Here is a 16649-nt window from a genome sequence, read left to right on the forward strand (position 1 = left end):
GAAGATTGGGGTTAAACAACAAACTGCAGGTTGTTTTTTGTTTTTCTTAAAGTGAATTTATGGATCCAGAATATGAACACTGATGGGAAATCTGAATTCTTAAACATGTTGGACACTCTATGAAAATGTATTTGCAACCTCACAGAGAGTACTCAAATGGTGCACATTCATGGGAGTTATGACTGGGACACCAAAGACAAAGGCATCAGGTGGGCTGTCCATGACTACTTTAGAAACACTTGTATTATATATAATTGATTCCAACATATTTAATACATTTAATACATTGTTGTATTTCTGCTAAAGTAAAGTGTCACAGGAATGGTGCTTACACCACTCTTAACACCTTATAAGTAGCAGTAAGTCTGCACTAAGTCACTGCATTCTTGCTAAAAACCCTTTTATTTCCATGAGAAGGGACACTCCATTCTTGTTAAGGTCTAAAATCACTTTATCTACATTTATCTTCTCAAAACTGCCAGCAAGTCTGCGCATTTATCTAGGCTCCAACTGCTCAGTGGGTCACAGTGCTCTCGCATATCCCCATTTGAACCAGTTAGTGACATGGCCACACTTAAAACATCATTATACAATCATACGCGCAAAAGACCTCCCCTCTGTCATGGTGAGCCAACAGAAATCAGTTGCAAAAACAGGTCCACCCATTGTAACGGGACGCTCTATAAAACTTTACTGCATTCTGTGTTTGAGGTCCTTTCAAACGAGTTCCTGCATGAGCTCTATTCGTGGAGAACCCAGATCTGTCTGACTTCACATGAAATTTAAATAAACTGTATCCTTTGTACTTAAAGATTTTTTTTTCTATTCAGGACAGTACTATTTAAGATCCAGGTTAAAGGGGTCTTGAACCCACAACTTTATGGTTGTGACAGAAAAATTACTGTCACATAGCACCACTAATGAAGACTCATAATGTGTGTCAAGAACTTGTCTCATCTCTGACGGGATTTGTGAACTGGGTTAAAAAGACACTTTCAGAGAGTTAAACATTTGTCAAGGGTTGAATCAACACTGAAACAACTCAAACATTCTACAAGGTTTAATGCAGAGACTGTTAAAATAACATGTTTAAATTTAATATCAAGTCAGAAATATGAGTGAGATTTTAATATTTTAGCTTTTTTTTTGTTACATAAACAAGCAAACAATGATCTATGGCAGGTTAGTGAAGATAACACCCTCATTTAGTGTAGTTTCACAATGTGGAAAAGAAGCTTCTTCAGCATGGCTCAAAACCAAAATTATTATTGTGTCAAATGTTTTATTTCACATTATTATATTTTCATTGGGGAGATGTTTGTGTGTAATGAACGTGTATGATGCCTGATAAGAAGCTCTTAAACACAGAATCTGAGATGAAGCTTTTTGTGAAAACATGTCTAATTGCTCTGAGATGCCTCCGCTGCTGTTATTTTCTACTTTACTTACCACTGGCTGGTTTCAAAACATCAACACAATCCACAGGAATTGTACCGGTCTGTGCCCTCACACCAAAACCCAACAGAACCCAAACGAGGCTCCACCACAAAAACACAAATGTTTCAACATTTTCTCTCATCACAGCAGCCAAAAGCCAAAAATGTAACAGACATCAAATTAGGAAATAGAGATGAAATGGTAACGATGACAATATGCATTATTACCAAACAGTGAGAAGTAGGACAAACCAATGAGAACTGTGACAGGATTCACAGACTCTGACAGTTAATCAGTCTGTAAATAAACCGCAGTAACCACTCTGTGCTCTACTTCAGCTCTATTTTCACTCTCAAAAGAGAATGCAACATATTCATCTCCCTGAGGTGCTCCGGTGAAAACTCTACATCAAAAACTCTGACACGGATCATCTTCTCACAAGATCTTTGCTCCCGTCACAGCATCCTGACCTGGAGAGACGAGAACAAACCAGAAATCTTGCTGTTAGGGAGAAGAAGATGCATATGAAAGTTTTTGATGGGACGGGTGAATAAATGTGCTGCATTCCTCTTTGGGAGAGTTTCTCTCTTACTATGTCTTTGTCTCATGGCATGAGTGCCAACAAAACTGTGAGGTGAGGTTAGAAAAAGATGGACAAAGCTGGAACTACAGGCAGCAGTTAGACGAGGAATTCTGGGCTCACCACCACACAGCCGTTTTATTTCTACTGGTCTTTGGCCGGACTGCTGGCGGCTCAGTGTGTATTTCTCTTTACCTGCACCGTGGGCTCTTCTGGTTCGACGGTCTCACCGTCGGGCTGCGGGATCATCTCCTCATAGTAATAATCAGTCTCTGTAGGGGTGTGGCCAGCCTCGGTATACTCAGTGTCTACGTCCTAATTGGTCAAGCAGACAGGAAATGGAGGGGAGCAGGGAGAAAATAAGGAGGTTTGATTGGAAGAGCGCGGTTAGTAAGTAAAAAGAATACACTGTAAAAAAGAAAAAAGAACATGCTGTTTTAATGGTAAAAAAAGAAAAAGTTAGCTGCGATTGCCAGAGTAACTTTGAAAAATACAGTAAAAATGTGTAATTATATTTGCAGAACTACCTATAAATTTTATGCTATAAAGATGGTTAAAATGTCATAATAAACAAGTAAATCTAACAGCTTTTTTTTATTTTTTTCTTGTTTTTATTTTTTATGTTAAATTATCATAATCAAGCTGTTTTTAAACAAATTATTCCTGTACAATTTAAATGCAGTTGTTACTTTTTGTCAGTGAATCAATTCAATGGTATTCTGTTGTGCTGCTACTTTTGCTCAGAGCCACCACAGGGGTTTGGCGTGGGTTCCACAAGTTGATCTGGCTTTTCTGAAAATAACTTGTGCTGTATAAGTCTGCCTCAGGCAGCCTTGAACTTGAAATATTTTGCTCGGGAGCCAAGCATGCTTTTACTGTTCACACCTCTGTGCTGTCACACAAAAGAAACAACTCTCAAAATATAATTAATTGGATATATCAGATTGCCATATTAACATACTGTATTTTTACAGTATTTGTACAAAGTATGTTAATATGATGAGTTCTGAAAAAAAATCATGTTTGTTTATAATTGAAAAGAGTAACAGACTCTGCAATTAATTACATTTTCATATCGGGACAGAATGGTAGCACAAACAGTTAGTGTGCTTGCTTCCCAAAAAGAATATTCCTGTTTAAGTGCCTGTACCCTACTCTCCTTTTATTTATTTATTGATTTATTGCAAATAACAAAAGCAATTGCAGTATTTTCTGTAAAGGTATTTACATATTTTTACTGTTTTTTAACAGAATTATTCTGGCAACCACAGCTGCCATTTTTTTCTGTAAAAACAATAGAATTTTAAGATTTTTTTTTTTTTTTTTTTTTACAGTGTAGGATGAAAATGCAAAAAGCAAACATATTTTTTAGAGGCAACACACTATTTCGAAATTGCAAAAAAAACTTTTTATCAAAGAAAATTCAGGCAGTTAGAATCTCAATGACTATAAATCTTCACATCATGAAGATTTAGGGAGTCATCAAGCTGACTTGGATAAACTTTTTTTTTTTTGTGACACTGAAGAAAAATGTTGCCATGATATGCTCATAAAAGCATGAAACCTGCATCGGTCCATCTGCTGAGATGAAAATATCATGACTTAGTGCATCAGGATGTCTTGTTTCAAAAGCAGGAAACAAAGACGATCCTGTCGACAGCCTCACAGAACCAAGAACATCTGTTCCTGAAGGTGCTGTGAGACCTCACTCCAGGAACAGTTTGCTGCAGATTCTGTAAGCCTGCTTCTGTAATATTTAATATACAGTAAAACACGATCAGAGACAAAGACGCGAGTGTCTGGGAGGAAAAACATGTCAGAAGAACAGAGAGAAGCTGTGTCTGTGTGTGTGTGCAGGCTGTGAGAGCATTTGTTCTTCTCACATTTAGTTTCTGTGCCACAGAGGATCCGTGCGTGTTTGCTGCATAACGGTTCGGCAAACAGAAAGCGACAGAGTGCCGGAGCACGTCCAGGTTCTAACGCCCGGCCTCAGCAGCTTGAAGGTGGAAGTATGAAGCTTAATGAGCCATGCTAGGTTCTGCATCACCTTATCATATCATATGGAGGAGGAGCTGAGGGGGTCACAAAGATCATATGATACAGAAGTGGAGAAGTTGTCATAGCTGGTATGAAGCATCTTCAGATCTGAAGGCCAGAATGTCAAGAATTGACCTTAAATTTTGCATTGACTATGTTACCCCCCCACCCCCCAAAAAACAACTAAAGTCAAAACTGTTCAAAGAAAACATTTCTCTAAAATTCCCTGCTGACCCTGGATCAGTGATGGAGCTGGCCTTCAGGTTCGACAGATGGTACATACAGCTTGGGACACCGAGACCCGACCATGGGTCTTCCTCTTGTACCTGTTGAAAACCGTTGCTAATTTTCTTCGATGGGACAGCAGTTCCACTCAGTGCAGTCTTTCCAAAGGGTGGGGACGGTCTGTGATGGGATTTGACATTAACGTCCACTGCCATTTTGGATTTTGTTGGTCTAGGCGGAGTGGGCCGGACAGGGGTGGATGTTGAAGATACACTCTTCGTCACTACTTTGCTCACTGTTGATTTGGTGACAGGGGCTTTGGTGACTACGGTTTTAACTTTGGTCACCTCTTTGACCTCTGCCTTAGCGTGGGTTTTTGCAGCAGGAGCTTTGGTGGCTGTGGTTTTTGCTGCTTTTGTGGGTTTAGGCGATTTAGTAGCTTGTAATTTGTCAGCCGAGTTAGCCAAACTGACCACAGTCTTTTGAACGATTTTCTCAGTTTTGGCTTTTGTAGTGGTTTCAGTTTTAGCCGTAGTTGCTCCAGCTGCACCAGAAATTTTCTTTTCTACAACAACATTAGCATTGTCGTTAGCCTTAGCACCACCATTCACTTTGCTGTTGAGTTTAACCTCTTTGACCTCAACGGTAGTCTTGCCATTAGCGCTGGCTTTCTTCTCTGCCGTAGCTTTGCCGTTTCCATTTGTCTTAGTTACAACTGTCACTTTTCCAGTCAGGCTCTTTTCTGCTGATGATTTTCCATTTCCATTGACTTTCTTCTCTGCTGCAGACTTTCCGTTTCCATTCACTTTGACCTGAGCTGCAGCTTTGCCATTGCTATTAGCTTTAGACGCACCGTTTGCCTTCTTCTCGGCAGCTGATTTACTGTTACCGTTCTTAGCCGGGACAGCTGTGGATTTCGATTTAGCTGCTACTGTTGGTCTGATCTTAGAAAGGAGGCTCTCTACTGCGGTGGGCTTCGCCTTGGATGTTTTGGACGAAGACTTGGATGCTTTGGTGGGGATTGGTGGCTTGACTACAAGTTTGTATGTTCCAGTCTTTGCTGGCTTAGCTGGGGTGGGTTTGGGTTTGACAGGGGTGGATTTAGAGGGGGACACTTTTCCATTGAGTGTCTTCTTCTATTTTTTCCCATATTTACATTGAGATGTTGAAACGTGTGCAATGTGCACGTTGACAAAGACAGGGCGAGAGAATGAAAGAGGACAAAGATACATGGAGGGGTTGGGGGATGAAAGCAAAAACAAGGGATGACAGAAGGAGAGAAGGAGACAAGAGTGGATGTTTTTGAGAAACAATGACATAAAGATGGCTAAAAGCTTGAATGATTTACTGAAGCTGTTCAGGCATTACTGGATACAGCTGCAGATTACAGGTTAAAAAGTACAACAATCTGCAAAAAGAAAGAAATTTCAGGCTGTGATGTGAATTCTATTAATTCCAAAAGGTTGTAGCTGATTTCTCCAGTAATGCCATTCTCCATATTAAATGACAAAGCAGCATCTTTGTGCTAATACGAACTGGAGCCGGTGGTTCGGCAGAGGCGCTGAGGGTGTCGCCGATCAGCTAAAGCTAAAGCTGAACACACACACACCCACTCACACAGTCATACTGTACAGATACTCATGGACACACATGCGAATGATGCGCCAACCTGTGTGCACGTAGACAAACAAACAGCTTGTAATTGCAAGAAAGAGACGTTTGGTGCAAGAAGCCATGCAGAAAGAGACGCAGCGGCGGCAGCAATGCCAGGGTGGCGTGCAAAGACGTGTTAGACGAACGGGCCAGTCACACTAACATTTTATCAGCAGATTTTCAGAATAAATTTTAGTTACCTTTTTTCTTGTGCTTCACTGCATTTAATGGATTTGGTTGGTTTGACTCAAGTTGGCAAATATTAATTTGAGAAATTAATTTCAGCTGGAATTTTGCATCATGCTAACTGGAGCCACTTTTGTCCCTGTGATTGTTTCCCTTCTTCTCCCAGGACCCTTAAATGGACTGCATTTATATAGACTCTCAAAGCGCTTTACAATTATGCCTCACATTCACCCCGATGTCAGGGTGCTGCCATACAAGGCGTTCACTACACACCGGGAGCAATAGGGGATTAAAGGCCTTGCCCAAGGGCCCTTAGTGATTTTCCAGTCAGGTGGGGATTTGAACCCATGATCTTCTGGACTCAAGCCCAACACTTTAGCCACTAGACCATCACCTCCCCTCCACTAGACCATCACCTCCCCTAAACCATCACCTCCCCTTAAAGGGTTTGTTTCTGCAAAGGTCAAGGTCATTGGGGTCAAAGGTCAAAATTTTTGTATTCATACCTCTAATTTGCACCACACATGGCACACATGTTGGTGGCTCTCACAGTTGGGAAGGTTACATTTCCAAAGGGTCAGTCTTTGAGATTAAGGTTAAGATCATCTGTGTCTGTAGGATGACTCCTCTCACTTTCTTTTGCAGATTTCTACCATACTTAGTATGTGGTTTAAGGTCCACCATGGAATTAGATGCAAAGGGTTAATTTTGGCAAATGTCATGGTAATATGTGATAAGTTAATGTTTAAATTAAGTTCATGAATTAGATTTTAAACCATATTGGGCTCACACTTGGCACACATATTTAGGTGTGTTCTGGAACTTCCCTGGCAAAATCTACCAAAGGTCAGGCATTTGGGTGAAGGTCAATGTCACTGGGTTAAAGATGAGGGAATGAATTGTGTTGTTTATGCAGAAGTACTATCTTAAATGAAGTAACCACATTCTTATCAGTGCTGTACTGATACTAACTAACTGCCTTGGGCTCTTCCTGCATATGGGAACTATATGACCTAGTTGAGTTTAAATTTGGTGATACATCATTAATATAATACATATTAACAGTGTCCGTAATGGGTTTGACTATATCAGCCAGTTATGTCACACAACATGGGTTGATAAATACATTTATTTATTACCTACAGTATATTCAGCTACCAATAACCTAATTAGCACAAGACGACTCACTAGCACGGTTAAGGCTAAGCTAACTTGGCTACTCAACTTCTTCAAAAACCAACCGTGTTGAGCTACATTGTTTAACTCTTTTAAGTAGTTTTGTGCAAAAATTTTACCTTGCAGTTGTGACAGTTGTGACCCGCCCTTTTCAAGTAGTCCGTGCAAAGAAAATAAATAAATAAAAATAAATCAATTTGCTGATCCTTAGTGTGCACACATGGTGAGATAAACCCACAAAAATAAAACTACAGTGAATAGTTAATTCCTTATCACATGGAAATACATGCAAATTAACATCAGAAACCAACAAAAAAAAACAAAAAAAAACCTTGCACTGACTAATTGTGTGAAGGCGAAAGAGGCCTGAATGGACTGAATGCAAACTCCTACATGTAGATGACATATAAAACACACAGACTGTGGCATACAGGCTTGTTACATAACCCATGCAAATATCAAAGGTACATTCATGAATGCATATATGAAGAAAAACATGTGCATTATTATCTTACTGTTGATCAGACAACCAAGAGACACAGAACCATTCCATGGGTGCATGCAGGAAGAAATCATGCAACTAACAAGACAATACACACGCATGCTTCCGTCGTACAGTTGTGCAAATTTGTCAAAAACACTTGTGCAATTGACTTTGGAGCTGTGCAGGTGATATTTGTGCCAGAAAATTTATATCAGAGAAAAACAACTTAGTTTCACTATTCAGGGTTTACAAATATCAACATTATCTGTGTCCTTGCTGGTCTGGTAACGAGAGAACATCTGAAGATGGAATCTGGAACATTCTGCACTGCTTTGGACAGAACATCAATCTCTAACCTTGACTTTTAAAAGTCATTTTCTGCAGGGTTTTGAGTCTTACCAGACCAGCTTGTTGGATATATGAGGAAGAATTTGATTATTGAGGAACATATTGCAGAAGAAAACCTGCATGTGCTGTGCCTAGATCACCCCAGCGCCCCCACTTGGCCACAGCTAGACACACATTAAAACAACATGATGACATAAATGACAAGGAGCAATATTGATCCAGTGCAATGATGACGATGCTGAAAAAAGAGGTCTGTGCACGAGCGAGCAAACTGAAGGAGGTTTAGTGTCATGATGAATGAGAGGCCCATCACCAAAAACCAAAAACATGCAGAGATTTTTTTTAAAATATACCAAACTACATGATCGTTATGCTCAAGGCCAGTTAATTCCTCACTTCACTGCCTTCATATCACCCTCGCATTCTTCTAGTCTCTCCTTTACTTTGTTCCTCTCTTGTTACCTGATGACTGAGGGCTGCAGGTTGGGGAGGAGGAGGTGGAGAGGAGGACGGAGCATGTGTTATGTCATAATAATGGAGGGGTTCATGGTCATCCTGCACACCATCAAAGTGCTAAGAAAGAAGGATGGAAGAAAGTCAGGGGAAAGCACGAAAAGAGAGAGAAGAACGCTGGAGAGGCGTCGCGATCACAGCCGGTCAAATACAGGAGGAAAAAAAGGGCAAAAGAAAAGAAGCAAGAGGAGGAAGAAAAATCTGGTGAGAGATGAAGAAATTAATAGAAAAAGAGGTGCAACTACTTTAATTTTTCATTTTATTTTCATTGCTGATAGAAGTGCTAATATTAAAATTGTTGTTTAGCTGCGGGTTGTTTCAGGTGATTGTCGTACTTAAATTAACAATTAACAACAAAACTCAAATTAATCATGAAATCAAAACCTTGAACTAACAAATGCGAAGCAAGTTTCTGGTCATTTAATACATTTTAAACACACAGATGACCGTAATGATAACGAATGAGGAAAAACATGACTGATTTCAATAACTGTGACTTATATTCATTCGGAATCAAATCAGCAGCATCACCAAGGTTTGGAATGCAAAGTGCCGGAACAAAATATGATGATGTGGCACGCAACCTTTTAATAAATACAGGTTGTATTTTGAATGAATGAATTTAGATGAAAACTTCTTCTTGTAATAATTGCTGGTACTCATCCATGCGTCTGTCAAACAGACGTTTCTGCACTACCTGATCTGCTTGAAACTTGGCACGGAGGTTTGGCTGAGGGTGGAGCACAACACGCTTCATTATCATCCAGATCGTGTCAGAACCCTGAAAGTTATAGGGGTCAGAAAAATGCCCACTTCTTCCATGGGATCCAACTCAGCCAGATTTGGTAGGCGGGTTCGGCTGAGTGTGGCCAGGTACAGTAGGGTTCAGAATAATAGTAGTGCTATGTGACTAAAAATATTAATCCAGGTTTTGAGTATATTTCTTATTGTTACATGGGAAACAAGGTACCAGTAGATTCAGTAGATTCTCACAAATCCAACAAGACCAAGCATTCATGATATGCACACTCTTAAGGCTATGAAATTGGGCTATTAGTAAAAAAAAAGGAGAAAAGGGGGTGTTCACAATAATAGTGGCATCTGCTGTTGACGCTACAAACTTAAAACTATTATGTTGAAACTACTTTTTTAGCAATCCTGTGAATCACTAAACTAGTATTTAGTTGTATAACCACAGTTTTTCATGATTTCTTCACATTTGCGAGGCATTAATTTTGTTGGTTTGGAACCAAGATTTTGCTCATTTACTAGTGAGCTTGGGGTCATTGTCTTGTTGAAACACTCATTTCAAGGGCATGCCCTCTTCAGCATAAGGCAACATGACCTCTTCAAGTATTCTGACATATCCAAACTGATCCACGATACCTGGTATGTGATATATAGGCCCAACACCATAGTAGGAGAAACATGCCCATATCATGATGCTTGCACCACCATGTTTCACTGTCTTCACTGTGAACTGTGGCTTGAATTCAGAGTTTGGGGGTCGTCTCACAAACTGTCTGCGGCCCTTGGACCCAAAAAGAACAATTTTACTCTCATCAGTCCACAAAATATTCCTCCATTTCTCTTTAGGCCAGTTGATGTGTTCTTTAGCAAATTGTAACCTCTTCTGCACGTCTTTTATTTAACAGAGGGACTTTGCGGGGGATTCTTGCAAATAAATTAGCTTTACACAGGTGTCTTCTAACTGTCACAGCACTTACAGGTAACTCCAGACTGTCTTTGATCATCATGGAGCTGATCAATGGGTTATTCTTCTATCCATTTTGATGGTTGTTTTCCGTTTTCTCCCACGTGTCTCGTTTTTTTTTTTTTTTTTTTGTCCATTTTAAAGCACTGGAGATCATTGTAGTTGAACAGCCTATAATTTTTTGCACCTGTGTATAAGTTTTCCCCTCTTCAATCAACTTTTTAATCAAACTACACTGTTCTTCTGAACAATGTCTTGAACGTCCCATTTTCCTCAGGCTTTCAAAGAGAAAAGCATGTTCAACAGGTGCTGGCTTCATCCTTAAATAGGGGACACCTGATTCACACCTGTTTGTTCCACAAAATTGACGAACTCACTGACTGAATGCCACACTACTATTATTGTGAACACCCCCTTTTCTACTTTTTTTTTTTTTACTAATAGCCCAATTTAATAGCCTTAAGAGTGTGCATATCATGAATGCTTGGTCTTGTTGGATTTGTGAGAATCTACTGAATCTACTGGTACCTTGTTTCCCATGTAACAATAAGAAATATACTCAAAACTTGGATTAATCTTTTTAGTCATATAGCACTACTATTATTCTGAACACTACTGTACATGCCTTCATTTGTCTCGAATGACCCAGAAAAATAATTACAATCTTAATTAATATTCATATTTTAAATGCTTTTTATTTTATTTTTTTGAGTCCATGATTCAGTTCAATGTTGACAGCACTGGACTTAAAATGAGTTCTTATAACAGAACTCATCTGATCTCTGTTTGGTTTGGAGATGCACAGACAGAGGAGGACAGGAGGACAGTGGAAGGACACAAACAGTTGCTGTGAGGAGGAAGAGGAAGAGACAGCAGCACTTCGATGACCTCATCAGACGACCCAAACTGAGCCTGTGGACTTTTATTTCCTTTTCAAAAACACTAACTGCTAGAAGAAACCCAAAGCATCAGGATCAACCTAAAACTAAGAAACTAACAAGCAAACTGATGACAGAAAACTTCAAATTATTACACAGATTTTGTTTTACAAGATTTTGTATTTATCTTCATTGAGTAAGAACAATGATTAAAAATTATTCAAACCAACTGTTAAGGTATTTTATCCATCGTCTTAACTGTGACTAAGATAATGACATGTTGCTGTTTTGTGTCTCGTTGCTAATATGATTATATTAATTACAAAAGTATAATTTTAACTAGATTCCTTCTGCACTTTTGCTGTCTCATAATTTATCACTTTAATCACAGCCTCCTCTGTGATTCAGGAAGTGATTAGAGCCGTTTTCAATGGCCATTTTGCAGAAAGAAATGATTAATCCGCCATGAAATAATTATTTTATATACGCAGCGTCCAGCGTAGAGCTCGTGGCAGCCGGTAGAACAAAGAACGACGTCCAGATGTGAACACAGCGGGTGGGATCATCATGACACAGTTCATGCTATTATGTGAGTCACAGGCATGCTCGTGTAATTGGGAAACTAAAGCCTCGGTTTGTTTGGCTTCTTCTGTTGTCTGGAGGTCCCACATGTTGATTTGGCACAGGTTTTATGCTCTATGTTCTCACTAATGCAACTACAGATATACAAGGAGATTAGGACAGAGGCGGGCGCTGAACTCTGCACCTACTGGCTCACAGTTAAGAGTGCTAACCACTCAAAAATTTACCTTATTTAGACCCAGTGCTGCATATCTACTTTGTTTCATTCAAATAAATCTCTAAAAACTCTTAAGAAACAGAAATAAAAGTCCACAGATTCTGTTTTTGTCGGCTTTACAGGTGACATTCATGAATGGTGCATGTTAGCATAATGCTAACACTTTGATGCTTCCCATGATGCATTTTACCCGACTTGATTTGCGCGTGGTAAGAAGATATTGGAAGGTAATATTTCATGAAGTTTTGCCAGGTGTTCAAATACGTCACTGTGTGGACTGGCGTTGTGACGGTGTTACTCACGTATGTGTTGGGATCCTGAGCCTGGGTTTTGGGCAGTGGGGAGTCACAGTCGGGGCTGTAGTGTTCACAGAAGTCATAGGCAGCCTGCGGGTTGGAGGCGATCAACAGCTGTTGGATGTCTCCCTGAAGAGAAGCAGAAGACAATTCTCCATCATTTTAAAAGTAAAAGTCAGGTGTGGGAGTGTATGTACTGCACGCCTGCCTATGACTGGCCTGTTGCTTAGCAACTGTTGGACGTCTCCCTGACAAGAAGCAGAAGACAATTCTCCATCATCTTAAAAGTAAAAGTCAGGTGTGGGAGTGTATGTACTGTACGCCTGCCTATGACTGGCCTGTTGCTTAGTACAGTAAGTGAAACAACCTCCCCATAAACACACAAAACTCCCCCCAACACACTCAAATCTCCCCATACACACACACACTCCACCATACATCCTTCCTTCCTTCGTTACACAATATCCATGTACTTGGCAAATGTACCCTGCTAGTAAAGTTACTAAAAGTGAAAGAGGTTCTGCACGAGCCGACTCGAAGGATTAGAAGGTTTCGAAGAGCTGTTTAAAGGTCTACTTTTCAAGTTTGACCTAAAAGATGACAGTCCAGCACCACACGTGCCTTGGAGTCAAAGCTGCTCCAGACTGGATCCACTGAGAAACAAACATGGAAACCAAATCAAGTTCTGACCTGGAAAACCTCCTCGTCCAGCAGACGGGCTCCAAACACAGTGATGCCGTTGGTGTCAACCTTGGCGCTGTTTCCACGAGGTAGTGGCCGGGTCATCTTCTTCTTGCAGTCCAGCAGCAGGGTGACATTCTTCTTAGAAACTGAGAAAGCAATACGATGCCACCTGGAGACAATGAGGAGCGACAAAAGGTAAAAAACTCCAACAACTCCAGCCAAACAAACAGACTGTGACACACACACAGAACCCCACACTACCCAAGTGCTGTCATGTCAACCAGTCACAAACTGGCTGTTGCTGGTTACTGACTTGCCATCAGCCAGGTTGATGCCTCTGAACAGCGGGTAGTCCTCCGGTGCCGGCTTTCCGTTCTGGTCCTCGTAGAGAAAAACCGGGGAGCGTCCCAGTTCGATGCCCAGTTGCTGGACGCCCTGCTCATTGTAGATGGAGAGGAGGAAGGCCTGCAGACCTGCCTGGGCTTTAACAAGAGCCATGAGGGAGAAGTTCTCTGGGAAACGACCTGTGGAGGAGATGCAGGAGGAGAGACACACAGGAGGAGCAACAGGGTCATAAAGCCAGAGTCTACTGTCAGTATTTAGAAGAGAAAAAGCAAAAGGTATGAGGTCAGAAACAGGCAAAAATGAAAAGGGCATTTAATTATAGTTAATCATGTGGTGGCCACGCCCCTTTATGCAAATCGAACCCAAACCTGATGGAATTTATTTATTTTTAATCAAGATTCATGAAACTCAGTTCCAATTTACACAGTAATCCTGCTGACAAACAAACAAAACAGAAACAATGAAATTAAGAATGTTTAAAATTTTAGGAATTATTAAGTCATTTATCATGAAAAGAAAAATACTATATATGATCTGGTTTTGTTTTATCCAATTTTCTTAATATCTATAAATAAAGCAGAGAAAAATGTGATTCTAATCCAATTACATTTGTTTCGCAAATCTGATTGGTTAATCATGTGAGATTTCAGACCATAAAATATCAAGTAGACAGTGGCAAAATATTAGACCATTTCACATTTGATGTATAACTCCGCGCCCTGACTGCGTTGCTGTGCAGGTGTCAATAATGGCGCTGTCAGCTGAGAGTAAGAGAAACTGGCGGAGCGACGTTGCTGAAATCAGTGGATTTAATGGACTGAACTGGATTGATTGATGGATTTACCGTGGATTTTACTCAGTGCAGCTGACAAGATGGAGAAATCTCTCCTCACAGAATTTCCATTTTGGCATGACGACGCTGTTGCTACGGTAAGTTTCGCCAACTGAATTACTTACAGAAAAATAAACCATGCAAATGATGGAATTGGATTAGAATGGGAACAATCCTGTTGTGTCTTGTTGTGTGGGCCGCTGAAGAGGAGGTACTGCTGGCCCACCATCAGAGGGTGCCCTGCCTGGAGTGTGGGCTTCAGGCACGAGAGGGCGCTGCCGCCTCACAGGGCAGCCGGGAGTGACAGCTGTCACTCGTTAACTCCTGACAGCTGTCACCTATCATCAACTCATCAACCACTCCATAAAAGCCGGATGACATCTCCACCCTGCTGCCGAGATATCGTTTGCCTTCGAGGTATTTTCTCAGCCGTATTTAGTTAAGTAGTAGGTGCTACTGTTAATTCTTACTGTGTTCCTGTTTCGGAGGTGGAGGTGTTTTACCCACCATTGAGGAACTGTAGCTGATTGTATTGCTGGGTGTACACACACCCACACATAACTGTTTCTGCTTCCTGCCAGCAGTACCAGATCTGACAGCCGGAGACGGTGGCCACCTGGGGACTCGGAACTTGGCGGCTCCAGTATTCTCCGGGTTCAGCGGCAGTGGAAATCGTGTGGGATCCGGCTCTTCTCTGGACGGACGTCTTCTATCCTCGAGCCTGCCCACACGTCACCTTAGTACATTTGACTCTGTCCAAATTCTGTATTTGTCTATATTTCGTTGTGCACGCTTCACAACAGTAAAGTGTTGTATTTTTGGCTCATCTATTGTCCGTTCATTTACGCCCCCTGTTGTGGGTCCGTGTCATTACACTTTCACAACAGTGTCTGATGATTTCTGGATGTTCATGCTGGATTACTGTCGCAAATATTCATTTTGCCAGTTTCACTAACACATCGCTGGTAAAACTCAATCTGCGGCCATAAATTCCAGCATGAACGTCCGCAAATCATCGGACATATCAGTGTCACTTAACAATCAATCAATCAACACAGCAACATTTGCCACCTATTTCAATCATTGATTAATCATTAAAAACAAATTTATTATGAAACAAATGTCAAGTTTTATCTTCATGATGTTGCTTCTTAAATTTGAATTCTTTTTTCTGTTTAATCATCTTTAAAGTGCTTTTAAGCACTTTCAAACATTTTAGTTCCCATTAAGTTATTTTCAAATAGGTTTAACAGTAAAATGATTTAAACTAATCCTAATCCTGGTTTAGTTAATCAGATATTAACTGACTCTGACCTGTACTGGCCCTGATTTCAACCTTTTTAAGTATCATTAATCTAAACATTAACTGGTTTTAAACTTCTCTTAAACATCTCTTAAAGGAAAACTAGTCTATGCTGGATTAAAATGGGTAAATTTAGCTTATATATATATATATATATATATATATATATATATATATATATATATATATATATATATCACATCACTTCAAACCAGTTTGCTTCTATTTTCTAATTTTTGTGAAAAACTATGAATTCACCACAAAAGGAATGCACTGAGCAATAATGTGAAAGACTGAAAGAAGAATGGAAGGATTTGTGACAAAACAGAAAAAAATGATTAAGGTGGGACAGAAGATGAGGACACTTAATAACAGGTGTGCACAGTTTAAAAAAATAAAGCTGAAGTGGTTTAAATCATTTTAGACATTTGAGGATTCTTGTGAGCCACATAAATGCTACTTTGTGTTTTCTCTCCACACGTCGGTACTGCAGTTAATTTGTTTTGCTTCTCCCACGCAGTCACAGTTTAAGTCGAGATCTGTGCAACGCAACACATAATTATACTTTACAGCCATGTGCAGCCCAACAGCTGCACTTCACTCCTGACAGCAACATCAAGAGCAACCTGTTAAAAAAAGGAGCTCCACAAAACTCTGGAATTCATTTGAAATACAGTGGAGTAAAAAAGTATTTAGTCACTCCCTGATTGTGCAGGTTCTCCTACTTAGAAAGATCAGAGAGGTCTGCAATTTTCATCATAGGTACACTTCAACTATGAGAGACAAAATTATATATATATATATATATATATATATATATATATATATATATATATAAATCCAGCAAATCACATTGTAGGATTTTTAAAGAATTTATTTGTAAATTATGGTGGAAAAAAATTATTTGGTCAACCATAAACAAACAAGATTTCTGGCTCTCACAGACCTGTAACAACTTCTTTAAGAAGCTCTTCTGTCCTCCACCTGTAATCTGTATTAATGGCACCTGTTTGAACTTGTTATCTGTATAAAAGACACCTGTCCACAGCGTCAAACAGTCAGACTTCAAACTCAACCATGGCCAAGACCAAAGAACTGTCGAAGGATACCAGGAAGAAAATTGTAGATGTGCACCAGGCTGGGAAGAGTGAATCTACAA

The 16649-nt window shown here is 40.0% G+C and overlaps 1 protein-coding gene across 2 annotated transcripts in view; it reads right to left on the minus strand.

Annotated features, from left to right (window-relative positions):
* Positions 1 to 16649, minus strand: part of col11a2 (collagen, type XI, alpha 2) — an 86934-nt gene that overhangs the window by 45169 nt on the left and 25116 nt on the right. The window contains exons 4-8 of one of the 2 annotated variants that reach the window (XM_034160269.1): positions 13324 to 13534; positions 13017 to 13179; positions 12333 to 12455; positions 4381 to 5415; positions 2213 to 2332 (exon numbers count right to left, since the gene is read on the minus strand). In XM_034160269.1, the coding sequence (XP_034016160.1) occupies positions 2213 to 2332; positions 4381 to 5415; positions 12333 to 12455; positions 13017 to 13179; positions 13324 to 13534 (1652 nt within the window). The remainder of the gene's footprint in view (positions 1 to 2212; positions 2333 to 4380; positions 5416 to 12332; positions 12456 to 13016; positions 13180 to 13323; positions 13535 to 16649) is intronic. The other variant, XM_034160270.1, reaches the window with a different exon arrangement.

The sequence above is a fragment of the Thalassophryne amazonica genome, chromosome 20, assembly GCF_902500255.1.
Source record: "Thalassophryne amazonica chromosome 20, fThaAma1.1, whole genome shotgun sequence".
NCBI classification, from domain to species: domain Eukaryota; kingdom Metazoa; phylum Chordata; class Actinopteri; order Batrachoidiformes; family Batrachoididae; genus Thalassophryne; species Thalassophryne amazonica.